Source organism: Apteryx mantelli, chromosome 19 (assembly GCF_036417845.1).
Source record: "Apteryx mantelli isolate bAptMan1 chromosome 19, bAptMan1.hap1, whole genome shotgun sequence".
In the NCBI taxonomy this organism is placed as follows: Eukaryota; Metazoa; Chordata; class Aves; order Apterygiformes; family Apterygidae; genus Apteryx; species Apteryx mantelli.
In genome coordinates, this window is record NC_089996.1 from 4,991,427 (window position 1) to 5,013,949 (window position 22,523).

General features: G+C 63.8%; 1 protein-coding gene across 8 annotated transcripts in view; it reads left to right on the plus strand.

Moving 5' to 3' along the window:
- Window positions 1–882: 882 nt before the first annotated feature.
- Window positions 883–22,523, plus strand: part of ARHGAP44 (Rho GTPase activating protein 44) — a 40,003-nt gene continuing 18,362 nt past the window's right edge. For all 8 annotated transcript variants that reach the window (XR_010886081.1, XR_010886082.1, XM_067308397.1 and 5 more), the window contains exons 1-4: window positions 883–997; window positions 20,151–20,190; window positions 21,851–21,955; window positions 22,399–22,475. Coding sequence is in view for 6 of the 8 variants with exons in the window: in XM_067308397.1 (XP_067164498.1) it covers window positions 945–997; window positions 20,151–20,190; window positions 21,851–21,955; window positions 22,399–22,475 (275 nt within the window). In the remaining 2 variants the exon portion in view is untranslated. The remainder of the gene's footprint in view (window positions 998–20,150; window positions 20,191–21,850; window positions 21,956–22,398; window positions 22,476–22,523) is intronic.

Here is a 22,523-nt window from a genome sequence, read left to right on the forward strand (position 1 = left end):
AGTTGCTCAATGGTATTTTAGCACAATTAGGCACTGGGGCAACCTGAAACATATATGTCACTGAACAAAAGAGAGGTGCTGTCGCTGAAGGCAGTAAGGCAGTTTCAAAGCAGAGGCTGCAGCTGGGTAAAAGGGCTGCCTGAGTACTCCACTGCCTAATCCGGGTCACCAGCACCACTGTGGCTGTTTGCACAGCCCTCCTGGTGCAGGGCTGCTTCTTCAGGCAGCTCTTGGCTGATGAGCCTTGAGCGTGTCTCCAAGTGCACAGTCTGGATGGTGCGATGGGGCGAGCAGGACAGGAAGGATGTGTTTTAAAAGAGCTTTAATGGGTTTTTTTCCTAAGCTGGTTTTCATTTTGCTCCGGGGATTGGCACCTTAGATTTTTTTTATTCCAAACCAAGAGCCTCCAGAAGAGATGGAGAAACCCAGCCCCCTCCAAAGAGGGAGGCAGGGTGGAGCGGGAGCCGCGGACCCCACTCAGGCTCACGGCCACGCAGGCCCCGAGCGGGTAGCAGGGCCGGCGCGGGAAGGGAGCATCCCCCCACCTCGCTCTCCGGGCGGGGGCAGCGTTCGTGCGGGAAGACGCAGCCCCGTCTCGGCTTCGCGCTCCGCAGGGCTGCGCCGAGGCGCCCGCGTCTCCCCCGGGCGCGGGGCTCGGTCCAGCCGCTGCAGCCCGGCTCGGCTCGGCCCGGCTCGGCCCGCAGCGGGAGGCGCCGCCGCGGCCGCGGACTACATTTCCCAGCGCCGCCGCGGCCGGGGGGTGCGGGCGGCGGCGCGGAGCCCGCGGCGGGGCGGCGCGGCGCGGCGCGGCGCGGAGCCGGGCGAGGATGCGGGAGGCGCGGCGGCGCCGGCCCGCGGCTCTGCGCTGCGCGCCCGCGGCTCTGCGCTGCGCCCCCGCCGCCGCCGCCGCCGCGTGAAGGGCGGCCGCGCCGCCCGCCGCCACCATGAAGAAGCAGTTCAACCGCATGCGCCAGCTCGCCAACCAGACCGTGGGCAGGTAGGGACGCGCCGCCCGGCCCCGCGCCCACCCGCCGCCGCGGCGCCCCCCGCCCGCCCCGCGGCACCTGCCCGCCGCCCGCGCCCTGCCGCCCCCGCTCTGCTGCCGCTGCCCGCACCCTGCCCCTCCCGCACCCTGCCCCCCTGTCTGCGCTGCTGCCCGCACCCTGCCCGCCCGCACCGCTGTCCGCACCCTGCCTGCCCCTGCCCTCCCGCGCCGCTGCCTGCACCCTGCCTGCCCCTGCCCTCCTGCACTGCTGCCTGCACCCTGCCTGCCCCTGCCCCCCCCAGCACCGCTGCCCGCACCCTGCCCCCCTGCCTGCACTGCTGCCTGCACCCGGCCTGCCCCTGCCCCCAGCACTGCTGTCCGCACGGCTGCCCACACCCTGCCACCCTGCCTGCCCTGTTGCCCACACCCTGCCCACCCCTGCCCCCCCCACACCGCTGCCCGCACCGCTGCCCGCACCCTGCCTGCCCCTGCCCCCCCCCCGCACTGCTGCCTGCACCTGGCCTGCCCCTGCCCCCCCTGCACCGCTGCCCATACCCAGCCTGCCCCTGCCCCCCAGCATCACTGCCCACACCCTGCCTGCCCCTGCCCCCCCCCGCACCTCTGCCTGCAGCCTGCCTGCCCCTGCCCCCCACACCGCTGTCTGCCCCTTGCCTGCCCCTGCCCCCCCTGCACTGCTGTCCACACCCTGTCCACCCCTGCCCCCTGCACCGCTGTCTGCACCCTGCCTGCCCCTGCTCCCCCCCACTGCTGCCTGCACCCTGCTCCCCTGCCTGTGCTGCTGCCCACACCCGACCTGCCCCTGCCCCCTGGCACTGCTGCCTGCACCTGGCCTGCCCTTGCTCCCCAGCATTGCTGCTGCTGCTCGCACCCTGCCGCCCTGCCAGCCTTGTTGCCCACCCCTGCCCCCCCACACTGCTGCGCACACCCTGCCTGCCCCTGCCCCCCAGCACTGCTGCCGCTGCCTGCACCCTGCCTGCCCCTCTGCCCACACCCGGCCTGCTCCTGCTCCCCTGCCCCCACCCTACCTGCCCCTGCTGCCCCTCTGCCTGCCCTGCTGCCCACACCCTGCCTACCCCCTGCATCACTGCCCCTGCCTGCCCCCCACCTCTGCCCCCCTGCCTGCCCCACTGCCTGCACCTGACCTGCTCCCACTCCCCTGCCCCCACTGCCCCTGCCTTGTCTGCTCCCCTGCCTGCCCTGCTGCCCATGCCCTGCACCGTTGCCCCCTGCACCGTTGCCCACTGCACCGCTGCCCCAATCAGGCTGCTACACTGCCTGCCCTGCTGCCCACAGCCTGCCTGCCCCTCTGCGCCACTGCCCCTCTGCACTGCTGCCCCTGCCTGCTCCCCTGCCTGCACCCTATCTGCTTCCCTACCTGTCCTGCTGCCCCCCTGCCTACACATTGCCACTGCCTGCACCTTGTCTGCCTCCCTGCCTGCCCCACTGCTTGCATCCTGCCTGCACCCTGCCCCACTATCTGCCCCACTACCCCTGCCTGCACCCTGCCTGCCCCACTGCCCCTACAAGCATCCCGGGGCCTGCCCTCACAGAGACCCGCTGGCGGGCAAGGGGGTGCCGCAGCTGCCTCAGCTCCCCCCAGCACCCTTGGGTGCTGCCGCTGTGGTCCCTCGAGGGCGCGCGGCGCCCTGGGGGCTGCAGGCGCCCAGCTGCGCAGGTGGGGTCCCCCCGAGCTGAGGGGCTCCCCTGGCACAGCTCATGGGGCCGGGGTGCAGTTGGCCTTGGCGGCCCTGCCCGGCTGCGGGGCGCTGGGGGACCTCGCAGCGGGGGGCGCTCTTGGGGGGCAGGGGCACCCGCTTTGCTGCCGGGGGGCTGCCGAGGAGTGCCACGGCTTGGGAACCTTCTGCGTGCTGGGATGTGCGCGCCGGGCCCGCGTCCAGAAACATGGTTTTGTTTATTGTTGTTGTATAATTCCCAGCGATTTTGCAATGGTTTATGGTTCGGGGGGGGGGGGGCAGATTTTTTTTTTCCTTTCCCGATTGAAGCGTGCCGCTGCAGCGGGGCGGATGGCGCAGGGGACTGGGGAGGATTTCACGGAATGTAACGGTGCAGAAAGCCCTTCCCCGGAGCGGGGGGCTTCGGCTTCGCGTCTCCTTCTCGCCAGAAGCGCCGTCTCCTCGCAGCCGGCGAGCGATGCTCGCGCGGGGCGGCCCCCGGTCCGGCTGGGTCGCGCTCGCGCGCCGCCTGCATCCGAGCTTCGCCATTTCTGCCCGAGCCGTCAAGCTGCCGCTCGTCCTCCTTTGTAGTTAGCGGCGGCAGCGAACCCGGCCCCTGGTGGCCCTGTTTTGGATTAGCTCGCCGGGGCGGACAGGCGTCCCCTTTTCTTTTCTTTTCTTTTTTTTTTCTTTAAATACCCTTTCGCTAGCGATGGCCCTGCAGCTCCCGACGCTCCCGCTACAGCGCAGGCTGGGGAAGCCATCGGCGCCCCGGTCTCCGCAGCGCGGCGACGTCGGTGCCGCCGGGGCAGGAGCGCTGGGCTCAGCTCACCCGGCTTTCGGCAGAGGCGGCTCGCGGGGCGCGTGCGGAAGCGGCTGCGTTCGGGAAAGACCACGTGATCCTTTTTTTTTTCTTTCTTTCTTTTTTTTTTTCCTTCTCGTTATCTGTGCCAGGCTTGGTTCGCTTTTAAAATGACCGGCGGAGGTTGTAAAACCGCCGCGGAGGGGCCTCGGGCAGGGAGGCGTCGAGGCCGGCGTTGAGCTGGAGCGGCCGCGAGGCCGGGGGAGAACGCGGCCGTCGCAGCAGGCGGCCGCTCGCCCGGCGAGCGTGGGTGGGATCCGTGGTCCCGCCAGCCCCGCGCGGCAAGTGCGCGTGAGTCAGGCTCCAAAATCACGCCTGCCTTCGGAACGGCGACGTTCGCCAAAACGAGCGGCTCTCTGGGCGCCGTGGTTCCTCGGCCGCCTTCTTTATTTATCATCTCCTCCGGCGGGGAGCGACCGTGCCGGAGCGCGGGTCCGGCTTCTCCCCGCGGCCGCCAAGGTTAAAGCAGAAAGCGGAGTCGCAGCTTGGAGCCGAGACGCTGGGGTAATCGCCGGACCCCGGGCGCTAGACCCGTCGGAAACATGGCGGCTTGGGCGAGCGGCGGGCTTGGCGAGGCGAGGAGCGCTAAGGCGCCTCGCCGGCCTCGCGGCGTCCCCGAATCCGCCCGGGCGACGGGGCCGAGCGCGGCGAGAGATGCGCACGGGGCACGGCGAGGGCTGAGCCGAGCCGCGCTAGATCCCGTTCGCGTTTCCTTGGTGGGAACGGGAATTTGCTGGGGGGGTCCTTCGGGAGGACCTTCGGCTCTCCAGGCCCGGTGTGGTCCCGGCTGGCCCGCGGCAAACGTGTCTCTGCTCCGTGAAGGTTGAGCTGCTCTCCAAACCAGCAAGCCGCGTCTTTCAGACAGTCGCTTTTTTTTAATTTTCTTTCTAATGTGCAGGGTTTCTCGGCCGCCAAATAAATGTGTAATCCTCTTTTGTGCTTCGCTGCAACGCTGTCTTGTGACCGGCGGTTCAGAAATTCGGGACCGTAGGTACTCAGTCACCTCTGTGGACGGCAGAGCGGTTTGGCACCGTCCTGAGAAGTGGAAAAAATAAGCAAACGGCCCTTCAGGCGGAGCTGAATTTGGGGGTGCGTGGCCTCCGCCGTGCCCTCCTTGCTCGGCACGGGGATGGGTGCGGATGGGGCGTGGGGGTCTCGGCTGCTCTCCCCCTCCCTCCGAAAGCTTTTGGGCTGGCTGGTGCAAAATTGCTTCTTTTTTTTTTTCCTGATGGTTGCTGTTTTAATTGCAAGAGCCCCCCCGAGCTGTTTTGGGATCGTGGGGCTCTCCGAGGGCCTGGCACAAGATGCCCCAACCTGCTGCCACTTCTTTTTTGTCCCAATGGGACCACAAAGGAGGTGGTGCCGGCGCTCGCGAAGGGGCAATCCGCCTCTCCCTCCGGCCGCTTTTCCCTTGCTCCCCATCTCAGCTGTGCTCCGATGCTTTATTTGCCTTCCCAACTGCTGCTGTGCGCTGAGCAGACATCTCCACCCAGCCGGAAAGAAGGAATAATAAATAAGACGGGCACAGCTTGGGATTTTTGTTTCCCTCGGGGAGCTAAGCCATGAGGAACAAATGCAATCGGTGGGTCAAGCCTGCTCTCCCAGGGGATCTCTGGCTCCAAGGGGCGTTAGCTCTCGCTCACCCCAAAATTGAAGTGATCGGTGTCTTCGGGCCCGTCGTGTGCCGTGCGGGTCCTCGTCGGCGCTGGGCCATGGTGTGACGTGGTGCCGTCTCCGCTGCTCCTTTGGAGACGCACGTGGAGTTGATGTTCAAGCGGGTTTGGGGGAAACGGGGGGGGAAGTCAGGGAAAAACATCCCCGTGCCGAAGGAAAGGCGGCGGAAGGGGTGGTTTCCAGCCGGTTTCACCGCTCTGAGCACCGCTTGGCTCAGGAAATAGCTTTTTTCTTTAGCGCCGGCGGCTCCGCTCCTGCGGGGCAGAATCAAGGCGAGTGTGGGTAGCCGGGGCCGCATCCTGCCTGCCACCGGCTTTCGGCAGCGTCCGGACCGCTGGACCTGCCCCGGTGCTGTGCAGTGCCTGAATAATAAATGCATTTGGGGGATGAGCTGCTTCCTAATAGAAAATAACTTAAAAGCATGTTCTGAACCGTGCCGGGGCAGACGGAGGGGCCGTCGCCCCTGGGGTGACATACTCCGCTGCCCCCGGTCTGCGCCCTTAGGAAGGGGCGCACGGCAGCCCGGGATCGGAGGTGCGGAAAGAAGAGCCCCAAAGGAGCCGAGTCCCCTTCCTGCCCCCGGCCCCCCTAATGGTTTTTTGCTTTTATGGCGTAATAAAAAAAATATTAAAAAAAAAATGGTGTTCTCACCGGCCACGACCTGTTCAAAGCCAGGAAGCAGCAGCGGCAAGGAAAAACCTTGCTCGGGGGTCTGCCAGCAGCCGCAATAAATAACCTGGGCAGGGAGCGGGAGGAATATCCCGTTATCCTGCTGCCTGGCCTGAGCCGCTGGTTCGTGGAATGGTTCAGGGTGGCGCGGCGGAGCCCGGGAGCGCCCGAGGGCCGGCGGTGGCGGCAGCGCGTGCCGGCGGCATCCCTGGCGCGGCGACAGGCAGGGAGAAGTCGGGCCCTCGCTCCGCTTTCCCGCTTTTCCGAAAGCGCTCCGATTCGCTTGCCGATTTGCAGCGGGGACCGCGCGGTGAGCGGGGGGAAAACCTCATCCGCGCACGGCAGGACGGGAATCCGTGCTGTGGGAAGGGCAGCGGAGACGCGGCTCGCGGGCGCTGCGCGTGTGCCGGCGTGCCGCTGGATGAATCCATGCCGCCGGCTGCAGGGCTTGCAGCCGCCTCCTCCGTCGCGGGTGCTGCTCACCGGCCCCCAGCTCAGCCTGGCGTCCCGGCTATCGCGGCACGGCAGCATCGCTCCGCGCGGCGTGTAACTTCCCCTGCTCGGATTTGTAGAGGAAAAACTGGATTTTGCTCCCCCTCGTCAGCATTAACGCCCGCTGCGTGCACTGAATCCTATCGCGGTCGCGTTCCTTGCAGCACCTTTTCCCAGCAGCTTTAGAAGAAAGGAGTGGGCGCCGGAGGCCGTGGGAATCCGCGGTTCAACGGTTCGAGAGAGCGCGAATTTGGGATGCCAGCGCCGACGCTCGCTTGGTGCTGAGCTTTGGGGGAAATGACTCAACCTGGCGGCGTCTGGCCTGAAAAGGGGACGTAGCGTTTATCTCCGCGGGGTGAAGAGAGGGAAGAGGAGTCAAGAAGTGGCCGCCAAGCATTTTGAAGCTGCTCTCCGCAAAGTGCCGAGCGCTGTTACTGTTTTCTTTCTGCCGCCTGTATTTGCCTGTGTTTCGCGCCCTCGGTGAGCGAGCGCGGGGCCCCGGCAGCCTGCAGCGGCGCTTGGGGTCGCCTCGAAGTCGCGCGTCAGCTTTGGGATCGCGGCTGCAGGTAGCAGGAGCATCTGCGCGGTGCGACGGCTGTTCCCGCTCCCAGAGCAGAAACAGCCCCGCGAATTTTCCAGAAACGTCTGAACGCAGATTTTTTTTCCAGTCGGGAAGAAAACGGGCACTTGCAACCTCATGAAAAAGGACGCTTTGAGGTTCCCAAATGGCCCAGCAGGCGATCGGGAACGTACTGGTGGGATGTGGGGGGAGAGAAAGGGGAGGATTTTGCCAATTAGTGGGTTTTTTTGTTTTTTTTTTCCACCTTGCAGTCCTTTCCAGGATGCACATTCTGCCTCAGGGCAGGCGGCGATGTCTCGGGGGTGGACATCGCTTTGGGAGTCAGCGCGAGATTGTTTTCGGGTCCGGCAAGCTCGCGCCTCCTGAGCCGATGCTTTTCCTTGAGCCCCGGGACATCTGCGCTTACATATATAGACCGGTTTTATTCTCCGTGGTATTGGATGTAGCTGTAGCCCTGCAAGAAGTAAGGGCGAAAGGCAGGGACGTGGTAGCTGGCTCCCTGAAGCCCGCCGGAGGCAGGCGGACGGATATTTTTATCCTCCTCCTCAGCAGCCAGCGCCGGCAAATGGAGCGATGAAATATTAATGGAGCAGTCTGAATGTTTTGTCCCCAAATTGCACATAAATCCCGAGCTCTCGGGCTGGCTCCCCCGGAGCCGGCGGGAGCGCTCCCAGCGAGCTTTGGGTGCGAGCGAGGAGCCGGTGCTGGAGCTGCCGGTGGTTGCTCCCGTTTGAGGCAGGTATTTCGTCTCCCGACTTGAACCAACCGTGGGAAGCGTGCAAATGCCGGGGCAGCCGGGACTGGGCACAGGTGACGGGCTGCAGTCACCGACTCGCCCTTGGCTCGGTTTTGGCGGTCAGGGTTTCTTCAGTTGCACGTGCGGATAACCCTGGAAAATTGGGAGCTGCTCCCATGTGAAGCAGGAGCAGGCAGCTGGGGGGCCAACGGCAGGACTCTGCCCTTCTCAACTCATTTCTGATGCAGCCCCTGCAGGTGCCACCCGGGCCGGGGAGGAGCTGGGCTCCTCCTGCCTTCGGCCTCAGCACAGATGTGGCCGGGCTGAGCGGGGCCGAGCCCCGTGTGCCGCTCGGATGCAATGAAGCACCTTGAAGCGACCAGGGAGCAGGTCTGGGGGGCGGGAAGGGGCGCTTTCCCCTGCGGATGCTCTGCCTGCCAAACCTGTGCTCTTCAAGCAAGGACCGAAGCCAGGAGTGGAGCTCTGCGGAGAAGGACCTGGGGGTCTTGGTGGACACCAAGTTAAGCATGAGGCAGCAATGTGCCCTTGTGGCCAAGAAGGCCAATGGTATCCTGGGGTGCATCAGGAAGAGTGTTGCCAGCAGGTCGAGGGAGGTGATCCTCCCCCTCTACTCAGCCCTGGTGAGGCCCCATCTGGAGTACTGCGTCCAGTTCTGGGCTCCCCAGTACAAGAGGGATGTGGCACTACTGGAGCAAGTCCAGCGAAGGGCCACAAAGATGATTAGGGGACTGGAGCATCTCTCTTATGAGGAAAGGCTGAGAGAGCTGGGCCTGTTCAGCCTGGAGAAGAGAAGGCTGAGAGGGGATCTTATCAACGTGTACAAGTATCTGAAGGGAGGGTGTCGAGAGGATGGGACCAGACTCTTCTCAGTGGTGCCCAGTGACAGGACACGAGGCAACGGGCACAAACTGAAACACAGACCCTTCCATCTGAACATGAGGAAAAACTTCTTCCCTGTGAGGGTGACCGAACACTGGACCAGGTTGCCCAGAGAGGTTGTGGAGTCTCCTTCTCTGGAGATATTCAAAACCTGCCTGGACAAGGTGCTCTAGGTGACCCTGCTTGGGCAGGGGCGTTGGACTAGATGATCTCCAGAGGTCCCTTCCAACCTCAACCATTCTGTGATTCTGGGACGTTCATCCTCTCCTGGAGGAATGCAAGTGGCAAAGTCCAGCCTCCCGCAACGTCTCCTGACGGCGTGGGCTCGTGCTCCTGACCCATCCCCGTGGGACCCGAGGCCGTGCTGCGGCCGCTCGCTGAAGGTCACACGTGTTGCATGGTGCTGCAGCCCCACCAGGGGGGTTTCTTGCCAAGGGCTACATGCATGAGGGAGCCCCCAGCTCGGCCCTTGAATAAATCACCCCCCTTAATAATTCACAGCAGGAAATCATGGGCAAAGCCTTCTTCAGGGAGGTGTGCGGGAGGTGTCCTCAGGGCTGGTGGCTGGCAGGGGTCTCCAGTGGGGTTTGGCCATCTCGCGCCTTCTTGGGAGCCCAGTCTGCGCCCATGAGCGGGGGACAGCCCGTGGGACGGACGTCCAGGTGGAAATGGCAGTGTTTAGCTCCTGCCCTGCAGAAATGGACGCCCTGGCACGTTGGGCTGGTCTTGTTGCGAGGTCCGTTGAGGTCGGGGTGGCGAAGGGGCAGCGCTGGAGACTTTGGGCTCCTCTTCCAGGAGTGGGAAGTGGAGGAGAAGTCTCCTTGCCCGGTCCCTGCTGCTGTACAGCCTTCTCCTCCCTCTGCCGCCCTCATCCGCCTCGTCACAAGCTGCCGCGGAGGCGCGGGACGCGCGGGTGCCCACGCGGTGCCTGTCAGCAGATGGACGACCAGCAGGGTCTCCCAAAACCTGCTCCGTCCCTCACCTACAAACGGGAAGGAAGGGGCAGGAGCCATCATGATGGAAGAGCAGCAAAGGCGACGGCCAAGCTGGCTCGGGCCGGGGCGACCACCTTGCAGGCAGCCGAGGGTCGAGGGCAGCGTGGCCGCTTGGAGTCACCTGGCAGGGATTTCCTTTCCGGCTCACCGAGCAGCAACGCCTTCATCCCATCTGCTGTCCCCGTTTGGCCGGCAGGGCTCGGAGGAGCCTAACTTTGCTGGATCTTGGTGGCCTCGGCCGAATACCTAGGGGAAAGCGTCCCTGCGGGCACGTGCTTTGAGCGCAGCTCGCGGACGGGGTTGCGCCAAGCAGGACCTCCTTGCGGCGAAACCTCCGCTGCACCCTCCGCAGCCCCTGGCAGCAGCTGAGAGCAGGAGGAAGGAAAAGAAAGGGGAGGAAATGGTGTTTCCAGAGGGGGAGAAGCACGGATTTGCGAGGGACTTTGCAAGAAAGGGCGCTTGCCGTTGTTGGAAAAGCTATCCCCCGTTTCCGTTCCTTGCCTTTCGTTTTCCTGGTGGGTCGACAGGAAGGTGCAGGCACACTAGAAAGAATTTTTCCTTTCAATCCGCGAGCGGCTGGGAAACCGGGACCTCTCGCTGCGGTCCGAGGGTCAGAATCCCTTTCCGTTAAAAAAAATAAAAAAAAAAAAGCGTCTCTGAAAATTTTGGGCCTGGCGCGAGCGACAAAATTCTCCGTCTCCTTGCAACAAGCAACACCGTGCTGCCGAAAAACGCGCCGCTGGGAAAGGTGGCTCCCTCCAAACCAGGGAGGGCGGCTTTGGCCGGAGCCCCCCGGTCGCCCGCTGTCCTTCGGGTGGCAGCTCGGCGGCCGCGCCGTCCCCGTTCCCACGGGCAGCAGTGATTTTTGGCTATAAATATTTGATGGGGCCCTTAGCTTCTTGCTTTTTCCTTTTAGCGAACCGATTTAACCCCCGGCTCTCCAGGGAGCAGCTCCTCGGCAAAGCGGCGCGCGGAGCAGGGCAAATCCAGAAGGGGCCGAGGAAGCGGGGAGCAGGGTCGGGATGGCAACACAGCCGAGCGGCCCCCGGCGCCTTCCTCCGCGGGGCTGCGGCGGATCCGCCTGTGGGAATCCTCGGGATGCCGGGCCGGGAGCATCCCGTGGCCACCCGGCAGGCGCTTAGTCCCGCGCCGGCCCTTCTCGCTGCAGGGCAGGGTCTGTGGCTGTGACGAGTTGGGCAGGGCTCAGCCGCTCACTGGCGAAGCGGTGCTGCTCCCCTTTGGCGATGCCGGGGCGTTTCATTCCGCTTTATATCCGCCGTCCTTGGCAGCTAATTGATACAGAAGCGCGGCGTCCTTGGCCGGTTTTAGCGTGCCTCCCTCCCTCGGCGCTCGGCTGCGAGGCTATTTTTAGGCCGGAGCAGCCAGCCCACGCGCCGGACGGAAAGCGGTGAGAACCGACCCGTTTCCAGGCCCGGCCCGGCCCCGAGCGCTGCGGTTTCCGCTGCCCGGCGGCCGGCGAGACGCGGCGCCCAGCTCGCCAGCGGCTGCCCGGCGGCTCGGGGCCGCGGTTTAGCGCTCGCGGCTCCCGCAGAAGGTTACGGTGCGAAAAGGGTCTGGTGTCCGGACGGGGTGGTTTCGGGTCCCCTAACGGCAGCAAAGTTGCTGAAAAGCCCCTGAGTGGTTCAGGATCGCACAGGATTGCAGCTAATCCCGATCGCGTTTTGCGTTTTGCTGGCTCACAGTCAGATTCAAGGTGTAGCTGATTTTTACGGCTTTTTCGAGCACGCGGGTGTGGGAACCCAGCGCGAAGGCCGTCGTGAAATAGAACTTGTGTCCGGGCTTGGATCCGAGTCGGACACGGCTCTGCGGCCCCAAACCCGGCTCTGCAGGGCTGGGGGAGGCTGTCCTCGGCACCGCAGCCAGCAGCGCGGGGCTGCGGCGGTTATCGCCCCGGTGCCTGGAGGAGGAGGAGGAGGAGGAGGAGAGGCCAGGACTGCGCTGCTGAAGCTGCGGCTTGCAAAGCGACAGCTGAGAGATGCAAAGCTCTGCGAGCTCGCGTTCACGTTGTTCGCACGCGCCTCTGGGCGGTTTTGCGCGCAAGGCAAAGGCCCCGAAGAGCCGCAGCCCTCCTTCCTTTGCACGCCTCCGAGGGGGTTTCTTCAAAGCTGCCGAAGGGAATTTGATCTTCCAGCTTCCACCCAAAGCTGATGGGACTGAGATGCTGATAGCTCCTTGCATTGGATATTTGGAGCATTTTAAGAGAAGCGTTAGCTTTACCCGGGGAGCAGGTCATCTTGGAGAGCACTTCTGTTGTGTCTGCGCGTGTGGGGGGACCTTCGTTCACCCCCAGCTTCCACACTGCTGCTGGGGAAAGGCTTTTCCTTGGGAAAGGAGAGTCCACGAGTGAGTGTTTTGGCTAGAGGAAAAGCAGCTTTCAGCAGCGATCTTCTGCTTTGGGGCTGAAGAAGGGACCGGCTCGCTTCCCGGCTCCTGGAGGCACGGGGAGGCCATTTGCTGCGGGGTGGCTGGTGGGGTGAGCGTGCACGGGGATGAATGTGCCCGGGGATGGACATGCGCGGGGATGAACATGCCCAGGGATGGACATGCACAGGGGTGAGCGTGCATGGGGATGAATGTGCCCGGGGATGGACATGCGCAGGGGTGAGCGTGCACGGGGATGAACGTGCCCAGGGATGGACATGCGCGGGGATGAACATGCCCAGGGATGGACATGCACAGGGGTGAGCGTGCACGGGGATGAACGTGCCCAGGGATGGACATGCGCAGGGGTGAGCGTGCACGGGGATGAACGTGCCCAGGGATGGACATGCGCGGGGATGAGCGTGCACGGGGATGAACGTGCCCAGGGATGGATGTGCACAGGGATGAGCGTGCCCGGGGATGAACATGCCCAGGGATGGACATGCACAGGGATGAGCATGCACGAGGATGAACGTGCCCACGGATGGATGTGCACAGGGATGGACATGCACAGGGGTGAGTGTGCACAAGGATGAACGTGCCCAGGGATGGACGTGCACAGGGGTGAGCATGCACAAGGATGAACGTGCCCACGGATGGATGTGCCTGGGGATGGACATGCACAGGGGTGAGCGTGCATGGGGATGAACGTGCCCGCGGATGGACATGCACGACACAGGGAGGAGCAGCTCCTGCTGCCCTCCCCAGCGCTGGAGCCGCTGCTGCAGCAGGCCTGGGCTCAGCTGAAGCTGGAGCCAAGCCGGCTCCAAGGTGCTGCCCCAAGCGCCGGGGTCAGAGCGGGCTCTGCGCCAGGGAAGCCGTCGAGCTCTGGTTTCTCGCAGGGCAAACGTTTGCCATACGATACAGCTGCCGGGTAGAAATCTGAATGCCGTACTCTGGCAACCGGAGCTGCGCTTGGGAAGCAGACGGCATACTGGAGCTGCCGAGGTCAATGCACAATTTCATGTTGGAAGATTATGTAGTATTTATTTGGAAATCAAATTAATTTGCTTGATTGGTGTTGATTTCTGCTGGCAGCAATTAGTTTTTGGAGAAGCGCACGCCGACCGAATTGTGGCTGCATCCCCCTCTTGTTTGCCTTTAACGCTCCGTATTAATTGGCCCTTTTCTCCCAGATGTTTGCAGGGACACAAGCGTCTGGATGACGACGGAGGCCGATAATTGCCCAGATTTGTACTGAGGGATGGCGGGGAAGGGGAGGAGCGGGCGTTCGTTCGCCTAAAGGAAAGGATGAAGCGTTGAAAAAGTTATCCCATCTGCTTTTCCAGGGGGGCCTCCCATGGGATGCGCGCCGGTGCGTGCGTGCGCGGGCGGGTCGGCGGCGGGCAGCCCCCTGCGTCCCTGCCGCGGAGGGTATCGCTTGCGGAGGCCGCGTTACGTGAGCAGGAACGCCGCCTGCCGTTCCCCCGGGGGCCGGCGCGGCTCCGACCTGGCACGGGCGCCGGCGGGGGGAGCCGAGGTTACCCGGGCGGAAAGGCACGGTGGCAGCCTGCCATACGGCATCTTTAGCCCGTGCTGGCGGATGCTGACTCCCGCGTGCTCCCGGCGGCGCGGCCCCGAGGCAGGAGCAGTGGTTGGAGGTGGCCTCGGGCAAGCGAACGGCTCTCCGCACCTGGAAGCGCCCGCGGGATGCCGGTTCGCCCCTCGGGACGGCCACCGCCTTGGGGTCGTTTGTGCCGTCTGGGCTCCGATGTGCCCGGCGCCGCTTCCCGACGGCAGGGCCAGCGCGTGCCCCGCGCTGGGGATGCTGTTATCGGAGGCATCGGTGTGATGAGTTTGCTCGTCGAACTGCCTTAACCCGGTGGGGGGGCCGGCTGTGCCGGGAGAGGCAGCCGCAGGGGGGTCCCTACAGCTCGGCCCCCTGCGGGTTTCCCGACCGGTTTGGCTCTTCGGGATGGATATTTGGGTAGCGCTCCGGGCTGAGATGAGTGCGGTGGGGTCTCAGCACCCGCTCTATCGACGTTGCCGACGCGGTAAAGCCGCCCCGTATAGACCCTAAACCGCGCCGGGTCTCTTAGGGACTTGGGACCCTTCCTGCCGGAGCGGCGCGCTCAGCCCGGCTCTCCCGAGGGAGAGGCGTCGTGGCTCCCCGGGGCCGACGCACGGAGCCGAAGGGACGTGTTTCCTCCAGTCCTTCCCGATCCAGTGCTTTCCCAAGGCTGGCGGCCAGCGTGGGCTGCGGACGGGATCCGAGGGGGTGTCCGCTCCCGGCTTGCCCAACTCCCAGCTCCCGCTCCGGTTCTCCCGGGGCACCTGAGCTGGCGGCGGCACCGCGGGTGGCGTCTTGCCGCCGGGGCCACGATGCAGCGAGCGCTTCCCTTTGCCTGGCCGTCCTTCGGCACGGCGTCCCGGGCGCTGCAGCCTGAGTCGGTACTGCCCAAAAAGATACCGCGCCGACACCCGCAAAAAGCGCCGCCGGAGCGTGGCCGCCGGCTCCGGCTCCCGCCCGCCCTCGAGTCCTCTGCGAACAGGCGCCGCTTGCTCCTGGGTGCTGCAGAGACCTGCCAGCTCGGCGCACGCTTCGCGGCTCTGTAGCGAACCTGTGCCAAAAGCTGGCCGCAGCGTTGCATCGGCCCAGCTGGAGGAGGCAGCTCGAGCCTTCCCGAGGCGGCTCCCGGGGCCGAGCCTTCCCGAGCCGGCGCGGAGCGAGACCCGATCACGGTGCGGAGTGAGGCGCTGGCAATCTCCCACGCGCTGTGCCGGAGCGTCAGCTCATTCCCGGGCTCCGGAGGGCTCTGCGACCCAGGACGGCTGGGAGTCGTCTCCTTCCTTTCCGGCGCTGGGAGAGGTGCCTCGGACGGGTGCGAGCTGCCAGGCCGGAGCAGGGAGAGCGTCTCCGCCGGAGCTGGACGCGGTTCTGGTGCCGGCTGCGTCTAAACCGGTTTCTCTCCGTGCCGCCAAGGGATTTTGCAGGGCAGGATTTTTGGAAACGGCCGTGTGGCTTGGGCGCCGAGGGCCCGAGTGATTGGAGCTAAGCGCTGGAAGGCAAAAGGTGAGCGAGGGCTCCCGAATGGCTCGAGTTCTGGGGGAAGCGGTTCTCCCAGGGCGCGGGAAGCGGCCGCGACGGCGTTCCCAGCCGCTCCCGCCTCTCGCCCCTGCTGGGGCTGCAGACGGCAAAAGGGCTTTCCAGAGGCGAAGAGATTTTGCAGCCGCGGTACCCAGCCCCCCGTCAGCCCTTGAACGCGACACGGATTTGAGGAGGAGGCGGAATGTGATGGATCGGGAGAAGAAAACATGTCTCCAGCAGTTTTTTTATGGTTTTTTTTATATATTTTTTTTAAAGAACAGATGCTCAGGAGGCTGCTACAAGCGGCGTCGTGGGGAAACGCAGCGATTAAAGCTGCGCAGCCGTCTGAGACTTGCGCGTCCGCCGCGACGTCCTCGTGCCCGGCCCGTGCGCCGGCGCCCGGGCTACGGTGCAGCCTTGCCGCCGGCCCCGCGCGGCGCTGCGCCGGCCAGCGGCGTGTTTAACGGGCGAACGAAATCCTCGCCGCCGACGCGCCAAAACCCCCGGAGCAACAGAGACCGCGTCCTGCCGGGCCGGGCGGAAACCCGTTTGATCCCTTTTGGATTCAGCCGGGGAGCCGCGGAGGAGATGCTCGTGGGGCTCCTTGCAAAAGAGCAGCGGCGCTGCGGGTGCGTTGCAGCATCGCTCCGTTGGCTGCGTTTTCCTCCCTGCTGCTGTCCGGAGCGTGCCGGTGCGGAGCAGGCTTTCGGGCCGGGGCAGTAGCAGCGTAACAGATACGGTGGGGTTTTTCTCGCGGTATTAGCAGCGCCGAGCTGCGATGCAATCCGGTATTAATGGAGTAGGACAGTGTTATTTTTTCCCTATAATCTTCACGTGTAAAAGCACCATCTGGAGTGGTCTTTTATTTTATTTTTCCCCCCCTCTGTGTTTTCCTGTCTGTTTGGAGGTGCGATTTAGTTTTTACACTTCTGAGTATGATTTCCAGAGCGCTGCTGAGGGGAGCAAATAGGGAGACGAGGAGGATTTTTTCTCCTTAAGGCGTTCTGGGAAAGCAATAACTAGCTTGAGATAGGCGGCGGAAAACTAGCGGAGCTGCTATCCGTGGGACCGTGCACACGTTCCGAAATGCAGAACTTCCTGCCCGTTTTGGCTGAATCGAGCCGCCCAGCACCCGCTTGGCACGCGGAGTGTTGCGGCTGGGCGGCCAAAGCCGACGTAGAGGCGAGAGGCGGTGTGCGGCCGCGTCCTCTCCTGTGCTGCCGCCTTGCTTCGTCTCCACCTTCGTCTTCCTCATGCGGGAGAAAGGGCCGATGCGCTTTGAGGGTCTGCCCTGGTGGGAGAAGGCTTTCGGGCTCCCCGGCAGCGGTGAGCGCTGTTCCTGGGCGGCGTGACTTATTCCACGGGTTATTTGCACGGATTATTTGCACGGATGCACCCGCCGGGTGCAGCCTTAGTTGTGCAAAGGCGCAATTGGTTTCCTGCGCGCTGGGTAAAGCCGAGCCGTGTGCAGGTCTTAAATAAACTAACTTAAACTGGACTTTGTGATAACTCTTATATCCAGGCTGGAGTAAATGGAGTCTTTTACGTTATATAAAAAGCAGCCTCTGAACGCAGCGCGTTTGCTGGTATTAAAGTCGCGGCGGGCTGCGTAGCCGAGGCCGGAGCTGCCGACGTGCCGGCGCGCTCGCCGAGCCTGGGCTGCGGGCGCTCCCTTTTTATTCCCGCTTTTCCAATGCTTCCATTCGGTGACTAATTCTTGCAAAGCTGGGAGATCTTGGGCGTCGGAAAAGCAAACAGAGCTCCTCTCTCTCTCTCTCTCTCTCTCTCTTTTCACGCGATTTAGGTGCTTTTTAAAAAAGATGTCTTGAAAAGATGGACACCCGGCCCCGCCGTGTCCCCGTTTTCGCTGTGCTCCAGCTTGATGTGTTGACTAACCAACACCCGTTGGAGAACAGTTTTCCTGTGCATTTTAACCGCACTCCGGACTATCCCAGCGCATCTTGACCCAGAGAAGGTTTACAGAAGTTATGCACTAAAATTGGGAAAACCGAGGCTGGGAATGAATGTCGTGGTCTGTAACGGCTCAGATGGACTTGACCTGATCCTGGATCCCCCTGACTAATGCAAATAGCGTCGGTGCCTGCGAGGGCTCGTGCCGGTTTGCAGATAAGTGGTTGCAAGCAGCACAAATGAGCCTTTCCGGAGCAAAATGACCTGTGTACAGATGCACAACGTGATGAGCGGTGCCGGGTCCGATTTTATCCACCCGCCCCGGCCCCTCGGCTTGCTCACAGGGCCCAGATTTGCCGTGCAGTCGGAGGCAGAGCCAAAAGGACCTGGATGCATCCTAGGCTGGAGGAACAGCTCATCCTTTTGTGCAAAAACTCCTGTTTTCCCCGGGAGCCCCGTTGACCCAAGCTGCTTGGCTTGGCTTGAGGCATTGATTTTTCATAGCTTATTTTTTTTCCCCCCCAAATCCTGACTTAATTGCAACATGGGATGACAACAACATAAAAATGTTCCTCCGGCTTTTTGTCGGCAGGCCCCGGCGCCAAAGGCAACAGGAAGCGGAGCGCGCGCCCGACGCGCTCGTGCTTCCCCCTTGCCGCTCGCTTGTCCCTGCGCTCGGAGCGCGCCGTGCTGCAAAACCGTCCCGGGGGGGTTAATCGTCTGCAGCCCCTTTCGCCACGGGGCCATCAGGTTCGTTTCCTCCCTGGCGCAAAAGCCAAGAGCAGCCTGAAGCCCCCCCAAAATGAGAACAGTCAAAAGAAATAATAAGAAAACGCCGAAATTCCCCCCGGTTGGGGTTTTGCCCTGAGTCGAGGCAGCGGCCTGGGATCGCGGCTGTCTCTTCTCTTGCTGATGCAGGAATTCCGCTTAAATCCATCCAGGAGCAAAATCCCTCAGTGCCAATGATTGAAAGTCCCACGTGCCCAATGCGATCGTGGAGGAAAGCGCGGCTTTGCGCCTTTTATTATTTTTGTAACAAGCCGCCCTCCTGCACGTGAGGTTCCCGCACGTGCCGGAGAGGAAGGGCGAGAAGAGCCGTGCTGGGCAGAGCTGAGCACGAGCGTTTCTTGTCTTTCCAACCCAGGCACTGGCGTGCCGGTGCGAGCCGCCGGGAGCCTCGCTCGGATTAGCGGTTTAATGGAGATATTCACCCAGAGAGCCCGAAGCGACCCGGGTTCGGGCACCTGCACCGGGGTAGGGACGGTCCCTGCCCTCCCAGCAGCTTTCGGGAGGTTTTTAAGTTTAGATCACGTGCGGAGCATCACGCGCCAGCGGGCGCAGCGGCCCGTGCCGTGGAGGCCGAGTCCTCCGGCTGGCCGGCAGCTTCGCCTTGAAATGGTCCGAAACCCTCCCGGAAGACTGGGTTTGGGGACGAAACGCTACTGCGGTTAAGTAGGTTTTTAGATGAAAGCGAGCAGAGAGGGTTTTTGGGTTTTTTTTTAGCACATCGCGGGAGAGGCGATCCCTCTGCGGAAACAGTCTTCAAAAGCTCGGGCTAAAACAGCAAGACGGGAAGTTAGCGGCCCTTCCGCGCGACCACACTTTTCCGACTGCGTCTTATTCCCGCCTGAGATAGCAGCTCCCTATGCAACTGCGAGCAAATCTGCAAAGCCTCCTTGGGCTTTTTGGAGAGGAAGACGCTCCGGAGGCGCCGGCGAGTCTCCGCAGCGGCAGGTGCGTGCCGGGAGCCCGGCCGGGCTGGGCGGCGCGCGCGGGCGTCCCTGCGAGCGGGCATCGCGCCAGCTGTTTAAGCGCCGCTGCCGCGGGAGGACGCAAAGCCTGGGTTGCTCCGAGTTAGCTCACGCCTCGCTCGCGGCTTCGCTGGAGGCGCCTGCCGCCGAACGCGCCGGGAAGCCGCGGAGGACTTTTTATAGAAGCGTCTCCTTTGGGGCTGCACGGGCGGTTTGCTGCGGCGGTTGCAGCGTTTCTCCGAAGGAGAAGCGTGCTGGAGCGTGGCTGAGGGGTCCCGCGCTGCTGCTGCACGTGGTGGACGTGACAGGCAGGGTGGTGGGGTGTCGTAAATGTTAGACAACCTGTTGGCCCCGTCTCTGTTTCCCTGGCTCTCCCGGGATGAGCTTTCCTGGGTGCACTTGCTGCTGCCTTGGATGCTTCCTTCTCTGGGGTGTGGGCTTGCGAAAAGCAAAACCAGAACAAGCCCCTCCAAAAACCCAGGAGCTGCTACGGGAGCGCTGGGTCACGGCATGGGTCTGCTTCGGCTTCACCAGGAGCAGCGCTCTCCCCTACGTTGCCCGTGTCCTTACGTTGCCTCCCTTTCCTCGGAGGAAAGAGGAACCGGCTCATTTAGACACGTGCTCCACGGAGGGGAACCACCGAGGGCATGCGACCAAGCCGGAGACCCGCGGTCTCCAACAACATCCTGCTTCCTCCCCTTTCACTCCCGGTGTTTGCTCCACCGGATGCACCGTGTCGCGGCCCCTCGCGGGCGGGTGTGTTGGGCAAAGCCCTCGCTGCTCCCGGCGCCGTCGAAGGGAAGCACGTTGCGTCGCAGGCCGGCACCGATGACCGGCGTCGGGGTGGGAAAGGAAGACCCTGGAAAAGGGTTCATCGTTCAGCTGAAGGCAAGGGGCGTTCCTCACTGTTTTGGAGGGTTTTTCCGTTTCCTGCTGTGCTGAAGACAGGACGAGATGCCTGAACGTGTTGCTCCTGAGATATGAGCCCGTCTCTGCTGTTTGCCGATTAACTCCCGGCTGCTCTGGAGCTGCTGCAGCGGCAGCTCGGATTTGCCAGCCCAAAAGTAGGAACCGTGAGCTAGAAGTAGCTCGTGTGACCCAGACTAGCCAGGTGGGTCCCATGGCCACGTAGCACCAGGAGATGGTGGTGATCAGCCCAGGGGCTGCGCTTGAGTCCTGTTGCTTTTCCAGGCCATTCTGCTGTTTCCTTCTCCTTCTCCCTTTCCTCCCGGTCCTCCTCCCACGCGCGGGTTCGTGTAGCGAAGCCCCGAGCGGCGCCGGGTTGAGGGTCGCGTAGGAAGGGACAGAGCCGGCCGGGCGTGCAGCAGCGGCGGCAGCGAGGGGCTTCGTGCCAACGCGGGCGATGCCCGACGCGGGCTGCGCTGGCGGCGACACCTCCGCCAACCTGGCTTTCTCTCTCCTTCCTTGCAGGGCCGAGAAGACGGAGGTTTTGAGCGAAGATCTTCTGCAGGTAAAGCCGCTCTCCAGGCCCCGGCACGGCCCCCGATCCCTGCCAGCCCTAACGGGTGTCGGGGCACCGGCCCCCTGCTTCCTGCAACGGGAGCGGCGTGCCGGGGCACCGCCGGGGCTCGGCCTCGCTTTCCCGGCGGAGGCAGCGGCGCCGGAGCCCCCTCGGCCGTGCCGGCAGTGTGCCGGGCGCTGGCAGCGTGGGAGGCGGCGCCGGGGCCGTCTCGCCGGCTGGGTTTGCGGGTCAGGCGGGATCGCGGGGAGGCGCGCTCCGACGAGGACGGCAAACCGGCGGCCACGGCACCCGCGGCAGCACCTTTCGGGCTGGAAAACGCGGGAGCGTTTTTGCCTTTTAGCGAGCCGGGCACGCCGGGGTGGGATGGACTCGTGCGGAATAAAGGTGCTTCAGGTCAGGCGTTGCGTTGATGGACAGTCACGGGCAAACTCTTGGCAGAGCCCGAGCCTTTCCGCTCGCACGCTGTCAGCTCTTTGCCCCCCTCGCAGGCCGGTCTGGCGTCGAAAGCCCAAACCGGCTCGCTCACAGCGACGCGGAGCCGTCCTGGCCCGCGTTAGCGTTGGCGCTGGCGTCGGGGAGGGCGGGTTGGCCTCTGGCAGCGTCGCGCGGGGGATTTCTGCGTCTTTTGGAGAGGCCGACGATTCGGTGGGGCAAAGCGTTAACGCTGCCTTGTGCGGATGTGTCCCAAAGAGTCCGTCGTCTTCGTGGGTGAAAATGGGGGTATCAATCTCGTTGCCTCCTCTTCGCTCATCCGGGTGGGTTTGCACCCACGTCGCTCCCCAAAGTAATACCCCGTCCTTTCAACACATGCACGTATATGTGTGCATATATATATATATATATATAGGCACGCTTGTGCACGTGTGTGCACACCCTCCCGCGCCCGTGCGTTGTCCATGGGCGCGGACGAAGGTCGCTGAAGCTGCGGAGTTTTCTCCGGCGACCCCGCAGGCGGCCCATGCCCGGTTTGAGGCCGAGCAGCTGTTCAGCGCTTTCCCCCGCCCCGTGCTCCAGAGGCCGGGATTATTTCCTTTCCCGGATTATTTTCCAAGATGTCGAGCTTCCCTTTCGCTTAGGCGCACGTTTTCCCCGAGTCTCGCAGCTGCGGTTTTCGGCAGATCTTGTTTACTTACGTTTAATGAATCATCTCGCTCCGCTGTGGATTAACTTCTCAATTTAACCGAGGCAAAGAAGCCCATTTGCAGACCCGAGGCTTCAGTATCCGCCAGGTTGCTGGTCTTCCCGCGGAAGAGGAAGCTCCTGCCCCTCATCTGCCTCTCGAGGAGGCTGGGGCGGGCTGGATCCAGCCCTCGGCACCTGGCCTTATGCTGGGAAGCTCGCGGCTCCCGGAGGGCTTTGCCCGGCGCCCCGAGATGCCTCTGGAGTCCGAGGCCGCGCTCCGCTGCAGATCCTCCTCTCGCCCTCGTCCGGATGAGATCCTCCCTCCTGCTTAAAATTTCCCACGTTCTTGGCAAGAATTAATCGTTTTGCCGAGTGGAGGGGGAAAAAAAAAAATCCCCAGGCTCCTAGGCGAGCGCGTTCAGGGCGCCCCGGGCGAGCGGAAAACCCTGCCGGCGGCGGCGGCGGCGCGCGGGACGGCTGCGGCGCGGGGGGCTCCGCTCTGAGCCGGCACCGGCTGTGCCCGCAGGTGGAGAAGCGTCTGGAGCTGGTGAAGCAGGTCTCGCACAGCACGCACAAGAAGCTGACGGCATGTCTGCAGGGGCAGCAGGGCGTCGACGCCGACAAGCGCTCGGTAAGGGCGGCTCGGCGCGCGGGCCGGGCTCCTTTCCTCCGCCCGCGGCGGCGGGGGCGCAGGATACCGCGGACGCCCTTGTTTTTCCCGTTAGTTGGACGGGAACGTGCATGTGCCTGCGGGAGCAGGTCGGGGAGAGGAGCCGCGTGCGTGCGAACAGAGGCGCCTGCGCGAACGCAGCCCGCTGCACAGCCGCGCCGTGGGAACCCGCCGAGCGCGCGCGCGCGTTTGCACCTGCGTCGCGGCGTCGCGCAGAGCAGATGTTGCATGAAAATATAACTTGGGGCCCGCGCTCGCGGCGCTTTGGCTGCCTGCGGGCCCGTGGCGCTCCGCGTTCGCTGGGCGGGAACGGCTCGCGTGAAGCAAGGGTGGGGGCGACCGCGCGCGGGACCGAGCGCGGCGGCCGGTGGCCGACGGGCGCGCGGGCGCCGCTTGCGTTGCAGAAGAAGCTGCCTTTGACGACGCTGGCGCAGTGCCTGACGGAGGGATCCGCCGTGCTGGGGGACGACTCCCTGCTGGGGTAAGCCGCGCCGGCACCCGGCACCCCCGCTGCGCCGTGGGGGCACGG